This window comes from Quercus suber, unplaced genomic scaffold (assembly GCF_002906115.3).
Source record: "Quercus suber isolate HL8 unplaced genomic scaffold, Cork oak 2.0 scaffold_447, whole genome shotgun sequence".
In the NCBI taxonomy this organism is placed as follows: domain Eukaryota; kingdom Viridiplantae; phylum Streptophyta; class Magnoliopsida; order Fagales; family Fagaceae; genus Quercus; species Quercus suber.
This window is the reverse complement of record NW_027069898.1, coordinates 363,571-371,828: the sequence shown is the minus strand read 5'-3', so window position 1 is coordinate 371,828 and position 8,258 is coordinate 363,571. Positions and strand designations below refer to the sequence as shown.

The window sequence follows — 8,258 nt, the reverse complement described above, 5'->3', positions numbered from 1 at the left end:
TGGCTGAAACTCGCCAAATCTGGGAAAAACTTCGTAAGATCTTGCTAAAATTCGCCGAATCTCGGCAGATCTGACAAAAAAGGTCAGAGAACCAGTCGTATCAATGAAGAATAGCAACATTTTGGTGTATAGATAGTTGGGTCGGTTGAAAATCAAGTTTCCATAGGCAGTCTTGCCAACCGACCCGTCGGTCTCGATTTTTGGGGACGAAGACCTGCTGCCAACCGTCACTAACGTCGGGTTGGCCTAGACGGGTTGGCTGGGTGGGTCAAGTTGCAGGTCTAGTTAGATAACCCTAGCCTCAATTTCTCTAATATGGGAATTTTTTTTCCTTTAATTTGTTATTTCAATCACTCATTACACTATTATTTATTTATTTTTTGTCTAGGAGAAAACAAACGGCAGAGGCCAACAGGAAACCCATTGGCACGAATACTGAGCTTGACTACCCTTAAAGGTAAGTGAATTTGCATATCTAACAAAAATGCATTACCAAATTTAGATGCATAGCCAAGATACAATTTTTAATGTGTCTTTATTTTTTTAAAAACTTCAATTAAGAAGGATAATTTTAAAATATAAGTTGTGAAAGATTTTATAAGAAGTTGAAACTAGTCTATCAAAAGCCTTGAAATTTAACTCATTTTTTTGGTATTTCTAATAGAGAGTTTCATGATTCAAATCCCCCCTCCACAATTATACCTATCAAATTATTATATATATTGAAATTTTCTTGTACTAAGTTTTGGATTCACAACTAGTTATTTTCATAAAGAACACATTTTAGGTGGATTTAGAATCTTGCTTAAATTCATTAAGAGTTTAATAACTTAGCTAGTATCTCTTGTTGTTTCTAAATGAGACATCTAGAGTTCAAATATCTTCTCCTCCATTATGACTATTGAATTAAAAAGAAAAAAAAGAAGAAGTCATACTTAAATTCCAACTACTATTCTCTCCTTCTTGAAATTTAATTAATTAATAACAAAACAAATGTTATTTATTTGCGCAATTAATATATTTGAATTTATAGTCACAAATTGACTGTAGTCACAATGCATAAAGAGAGTATGTTATGCCTTACATTTTCTTAAAAGTTTACTATTTGTCTGTCAGCATCTTATCTCATTCCCTCACGTGTGTATGTTTGTTTCAACCAAAAACAAAAAAAGTACCATGAAAAAAAAAAATAATAATAATAATAATGTAGGAAAAAACAGAAGGAATAGAAACAAACAAGCTGTGCGTTACAAAAAGGGGCCCACGAAGTGATAGCGACTGTAACTTACACTCTTATTAGTTTCTTCTTCTTAATACAAAAAGACAAACTCGCTCATGAGATACAAACCCTTTTTAACAACGTCCGTGTCTTCTTTCGTGAGACCTTTTTTCACGTGGCGTTTTCAAATCTCATATCAACCTTATTAATTCAATGCCTTAGCTAGGCTACCTTCCTAGCTCTCTACATATATTTCAATCTCCTTCCACCATTTCCTCCCCCCAAACACAATTTCCTCTGCTAATTCTTCAATTTCTGTCTCCTTTTAGTTTCAGGTACTTATAATGTTTCACTCTCAAACACCAATTATTCTCTCTTTTCTTTGAAACTATGTCAGCTTCTTATAGTGCTTTCTTCTCTCTTTCTTTTTCTATGGATGATTTTTGCTTGAATATTTCTTGTTAAAACCTTTATATGTGCAGCTTAAAAGAGAGAACAAACATAAAAATGAAAAGGGTTTGAAACAATAACGTTAGGGTGCAAAAGGCTGTTTGATTTATTTATTTATTTCTTTACTACTAACATATGTATGACATTAATGGCTGAAACTAAGTGTTTGAAGCGTTGTTCATGTAATTAAAATGCCTCTAGAAAACATGGAAGATCTCAAAGGAAAGAAGATTGTCACTTGGGGAAAATCAAACAAAGATGATCGTCGTGAGGTTTCTCCTCCACCGGGTTTCCCTCAATGTACAAAGCCTCGTTCATGCGATCACGAAGTTTCTCCTCCGCCGGGTTTCCCTCGTCGTGCAAAGACCGATCAGAAGACTGATAAAGGGAAAGAGAAAGAGGTGTGGAAAGCTCCGGAAAGTAAAGCTATACCTCACTCCGCTAAAAGAGAGAAAAGCAGCAAGTGTAAGGACTACTACTGTCATTACCTGCCTGCATGCATGCCTTAATATAAATTTATTTCCTTACTATGTTAGTGTGTGCAAGCTATATTTTGTTTGCTTTGATCTTATTGCCATATTTTCATATGATGACAAACTTTTGGTTTAGTTCAATCTCCAATTTGCCCTTCCTAGGATACTTGTATTTTCCTTCAATGTTTACCTCTCTCATTAACATATATATATATATATATATTAAAGGTTTAAGGCTAAAGCCACAAGTTATACCAATTTGTAGCTCTTTAGTTGTGTGTTTAGTAGTGAATTCCAGTTAACTCAACTTGTAAAAATTTTTGTCGTTAAATAAAAGATTTGAAGTTTGATTCCCACATGCACCAAAAAACCAATTGATGTTTTAGTTTGATGATAAAAAATAATTATCAAGAGAGGATATTATAGGAAAAAATTTGCATTTTTACCCTAATTATGACTAATTATTAATTTTAAGCTAATTACAAAATTAAGCTAATTAGCCAATTGATTAATTGCATGGATAAACACAACAAAATAGCAAATCTCAATTCCTCACACACTCAGACACAGCGATTTGTTTAAAAGTGAAAAACCCACAACAAATAAATTAAAAAAACACTCTGGGGCTTATAACACCAAATCAATTCACTAGTAAAGATAGTTGCGATATATTACATTTACAAACCCTCCCAAGCTCTAATTAAGAGTAGATGTATTTGAGCTTCGTGCTCTTGTTAGCAACCAATTGCACCAATTATTTTTTTCTTACTAGCTTTCAATTCCGCAAGTTGAGATGCCAACTGCAAGTCCAAGTGCTTGGACACTTTAAGGCCATTTGAAGATTTGTAGGGATTGCTCCTGTGATTCCCAGCATTAAGCTTCAATCCAAGATCACTGAAGGTATCAAGGCATAAGGCTTAGGTCTCCTCTCAATAGATATAACAGTTTGGAGAGGGAGAATGTATGGGGCTACTATATGTTTTTTCTCTAAGGTAATGTGTAGCTCTCTCACTCTTCACTTTGATAATTAGGGTGTAATTTCATGAGTATTGTGAGATATTTAAGAGGGGTAATTGGATAAGAATTGTAGGGAATGAAAGTAACAACTTTCTCTCAAGTTACAAATTTTGCTTGACCAAAATTCTCACGAGTTTTTCATGAAACTCTCTGTCCAACTGATTTTTAAAAATTGTCCTTTTCGCTTGAAATTTTGCTTAACATGGAGTTTTTGCTCTACCAAAATTCTCATGAGTTTCTTGCGAAACTCTATGTCTAACTAATTTTTGAAAGCTATCCTTTTCTCTTGAAATTTTGCCTAACATGGAGTTTTTGCTCGACCAAAATGCAGCTCAAATTTTCAGCATATGATCCTCTAATTTGGCATGAAATATGCCAACACTAGCCATTATTAACCCACTAAGTTAATTAAAAGACTTTGTAAGTGGACAAGATTCACAAACAAAATATAAGAAATTAGGCATTTTCAAATGCACAAACTTTCCTACTATGTTTGTTTTAACAAAAAATATGGTCTTGTTTGGTACGCCCACTCAAATACATGTTTTTAATTTTTAAATAATATTACATGTATTTTCACACATTTTTTCACTCACAAGCATTTTCACACATGTTTTCAAACATTTTCTGGTGTTTGGTAGAATGAAAAACATAAGTAATAAAAAAAAATTCCCTAGTCAACAAAAAATAAACCTGATGGAGTTGAAAATGTTTTTTACTTTTGAAAAGCGGAAAACATATTCAAATATGACACATATTCAACAAACCATTACAAGTCAATTTCATACACGAATGTTTTCTAATTCATTTTCAAGATCATAACTAAACATTAAAAAAAAAAAAAATCAAATCCATTTTCAAAAAAAATGCATTTTAAAGTATATTTTCTATCGAAACAAATGGAGAGCTAGTGCTTCTATACTCTGACATTTTTAGATAATCAATCCTAAATCGACCAGAACAAACTAACAAAAAAAAAAAAAATTGATTATGTTGGAAATTTATGGAAGCCAAAAAATAAATCTAACTTTGACAATTTCGGCATAAGAAAATAAATAATCACTTTTAGGCCTCTATGAAATGCGGATCCAACAGAAAATCGACAAAAGTGTTTATTAAGGTATTGGTTACTTCAATTTTGCATTCACGACTCCAAGTACTTGAAGATTTGGTTCCAACAATTTGTGAAATCTGGACGTAGCAACTTTAGGATCACCAAGCCTTCAGTTCCCTCAATCTTTATTTCTAGATGATGCTTTCAAACAACTTGTTAAACACAACACTAGATGAGAATGCAAGGCTCTCCAAAAGTCTTTAAGACCATGTCCTTTAGGTTTTCTTTTATAGTCTTCCTTTGATGGCACAAAACTCTAGTAACTTGTCGGTAAAATGGGCTTGAAAACACGTACTGCAATATTTCTTAATCGATCGAACTTAATTAAGTCTCGAAGGTGTCGAGATTACAGAAACTTCAGTATTTCTAGAGCAGTCGTAGGCATCAGTCTTAACCTCGAAATTGACTTAAAATACACTTACAAGACTAACATTTTACTGCATTTGTTTACAGTTTGCCAACCTCTAACTACAGGCAAAACACTTCCCCTGCCTGAATCGAATCCAACAGCAAATCGACAAAAAGTTTATTAAGGTTTTGGTTTACCTTTCACATACGCATTAGAGAAGAACTTCCCTTGTCTGAATCGAATCCAACAAAAATAGTCATTTTGATTAGTTACCTTTCTTTATTATATTCTCTCATTTTGAATTCCATTAATTAAAGAAAAGTTCTATAATAGCTAATGGCTGTCAATTAGCCCAACAAATTGTCTTGAATGTTGCTGGAAATTGTTTGTTTAAATTACACTCTCATGTATATTTCTGTATGTCAGAGACATGTTACAATAATAGATCACCTCTAAGGCATATACACACACACACACACACTAGGGTTGGCATAAACATATATAGCTTGATGCACGACCTGTTTGAGATCATTCATAAGATAACAAGTTATTCTCAACCTTATTTTGGATCTCATTAATTTCTCATCCAAGAAAGCTGAAGAATTCTCAACTTGCTAAGCTAATGTAGTCAGTACTCATTAGCGTTGCTAGTACCCTAAATCACCTAATGACTCCATGGAATTGGTTTAGTTAAGAACTGAAATGAGATTATTCATTTAAATTCTGAGCGAAGCTCAAATCTACTTTGGATTTTGTTAATTTTCAAATTATAACAGCCTAGACTTGACTCAACCTTGATCAATAGGCTTGTCAATAGCTCCAACTAATAGTAACATTGACATGTGATAGTTGCTCACTGCTTTTGTCCATCTTCCACTATTCCCTTATAACTTTCACAATTATTTCTTCCTTTTTTATGGGGAGAAAAACTTAGGTTAATTTCAAGATAGAATGAGAGCCAACATCTGCATCTCTAATAACTGTAGTTAATTATGATTTGTAGCTTATAAGAATCCATGTGTCACTATCTCCTTTTTTACATACCAAAAAAGATTTATGATTATATGAAGATCAGTAATAACAGGGGGAGAATTGTTATTAGTTCATGCTAGGAATATTATTCCTTTTTTTAATTTGGAATAATTTGATTAAATTTCCTTTGTTCTCTTAATTCTAAAACTGAAAATTACGTGCACCGTTTGGCTCAACTTGCAGATATATTTACTGTGCTTTTCTTCTTTTTTTCATTTACTATGCTCTTTGTCATCTATGTTAGTGATAAATTCGGATGTGGGTATTTCATTCTTTTCAATACTATGCTCTAGGTTATATTTTATGTTAGCTCTAAATTTCTACTTGGGTATATTTGATTCTTTTCATCATTCATTTTTTTATATAAATTTTGCTAATATATGATACCACTGCATGCCTTAACTTTTAAACTCTACCTTCACAACAGGTCCACTCCCTTTAGCACCAAAGCCTGGTGTTAAGACTACAGCAAAGACACAAATACTTACAAACAATAAAAAAGAAGGAGCCCCAATTATGATCCTTTCAAAAGGAAATGAAAAATTAGCCCCACTCCAAGCCATTAAACATCTTACTCAGACATATGCAAAACAAACAGTTGATCTTGATCTAAACATACCTATTCCTCATTATACCATACCCGACAAGGTGATTGCTAATGCAACTTCAGGCCCTTCAGCTGAATCTAACATGGTGGAATTCGATAAAATTGTGAATTCCATAGAAAAAGTTTATCATGAGCCAAAGGCAACTTCAATTGCACTGCATGCACTATTACTTTCCAGCGAGTTTTGTTCTTCCAATCCTAGCCTTGATATGATAATCGCGCGTCAAAAGCTTTCATCACTCCTACCCTTGAATTTCCATGTGCTGGTTGATCCTTCCAAGTTAAACCAACTTGTAACACTTTCTAACATGTTACAAAATGACACTACCTTGAGTGCTAATCAACTTGCCATGCTGAAGTTGATCGGGGACATTCCTTTGCTAAGTAAGGACATCATTGAAATAAAGGTGTTAGCTGAGCAAGTGCAAAAGTTCTTCGTTGATATAAGATCTAACTGCTTAAAGGCCAGATCTTTGTTGGAAGAACACAAAAAATCCATGGACAAACTCAAAACTCTCCAAGCTGAGGTGAATGAAAATGCTTCTTCTCTACAAGGACTTGGTGAAAAAATCATGAACCATAATGCCCGCCACTCTATCTTGCTTTGCTCATTGGAGATGAAGAAAACTATCATAGTGGAGCTGGAGTCCTCTCTCCAAGAAATTGGAAACCAAATTCGTAAGGTTTTGGATGATATAAAACTTACCAACACAAGGAAAAGAGACTGGGAGGTGAAGAAAAAATTACTGACCGAACGTTGCAACAAAGTTCTAGCCAAGTTTACTCCCCTGAAGGGTTTCACAATTTAAGTCATAATAGTTTTAGAATGTGCTGTTGCTCTTTTCATGCAGAACTTCTATTTCTTTTATCGTTCAGTTTAGACTGTATCTTTCTGTAGACTTTGTCTGAGCAAGGTGTTGGAGTTTTCTAATTCTCGTAATAATGTATAAGTTAATACTTCTTATTATCATTATTGTTACTTTTTTGGGGTATGTTTGGAATGGAAAGAGAGGAGAGTAGAAGAAAAAGTAGCTAGAAATTACTTTCTTCAGTTTTGTGACGGAAAATAAACTTCAATATATATATGGTAGAACACAATTTGAACTGGCTGAGAATACTTGGCTAATTAATGGCTAGAAATAGGGTAGGAACNACATTTCATATTCCATAACTCAACTCCGACAAAAGTTTCAAACTAGTTCAATATTCCAACAAAATATTTCCCAGCAACGCAATCGTGATTACCAAAATATTAGTAGAGCCATTCCTAAATTCACGTAGAGCAGCCTCTCTTTCACTCTGACTACGGCCACCATGAAGAGCAACTGCATGTAAATCTTGTGCTACCAAGGCTTCAGCAACTTCATCACACCTTGTCTGCAAGCAGAACCATATTTTATTTTATTAAATTTCATGCAATGACCTTACAAACAAAATTGCATAATAGCAAGTCAGATAAATGGTCTTTTAAAAAACTATCAGAGGTAACTAGAGTTTATTTGAGAGAGAGATGTACTTAGGTTGCGTTTGGCATTGGCTTAAAAAGCCAACTTTTTTTATTATTTAGCTTATTTTTGCTACTATTCAGCTTATTTTTGCTACTATTCATGTGTCTCATTACACTTTTGGTACTATTCATGGGTTACTATTTTAGCTACTTTTTAGCTTTATCTACAGTACTTTCAGCAAAAAGTTTTCAGTTTCAGCTAAATAAACTGTTCCCAAATGAACTCTTAGGATATGCAATTTTATGATATTTAAGGAAAAGAGCAGCAAGGGAAAAATGTAATTGCAACATTTCTACTGTATTTCTCTTTAAAAGAAAATGAGATACTCGCTACATTTTCAAGATTATGTAACAGCAAGAAATTCAGAGAATAGCCAAATGTGAACTCAAATTTCACAATATTTTTCTTTCAAATTTGGAGATGATTTGAGTTAGAAATGTCATGTGTAAATTTGAACTGTGTCATGTTATTCAGTACATGAATGCAAAA

The 8,258-nt window shown here is 33.4% G+C and overlaps 1 protein-coding gene across 1 annotated transcript; it reads left to right on the top strand.

Annotated features, from left to right (window-relative positions):
• Nucleotides 1–1,875: 1,875 nt before the first annotated feature.
• LOC112017676 (uncharacterized) lies at nucleotides 1,876–7,070 on the top strand. Its single transcript, XM_024050130.1, has 2 exons — nucleotides 1,876–2,134; nucleotides 6,082–7,070. The coding sequence occupies exons 1-2, from the start codon at nucleotides 1,876–1,878 to the stop codon at nucleotides 7,068–7,070; spliced, it is 1,248 nt and encodes a 415-aa protein (XP_023905898.1).
• Nucleotides 7,071–8,258: the final 1,188 nt, after the last annotated feature.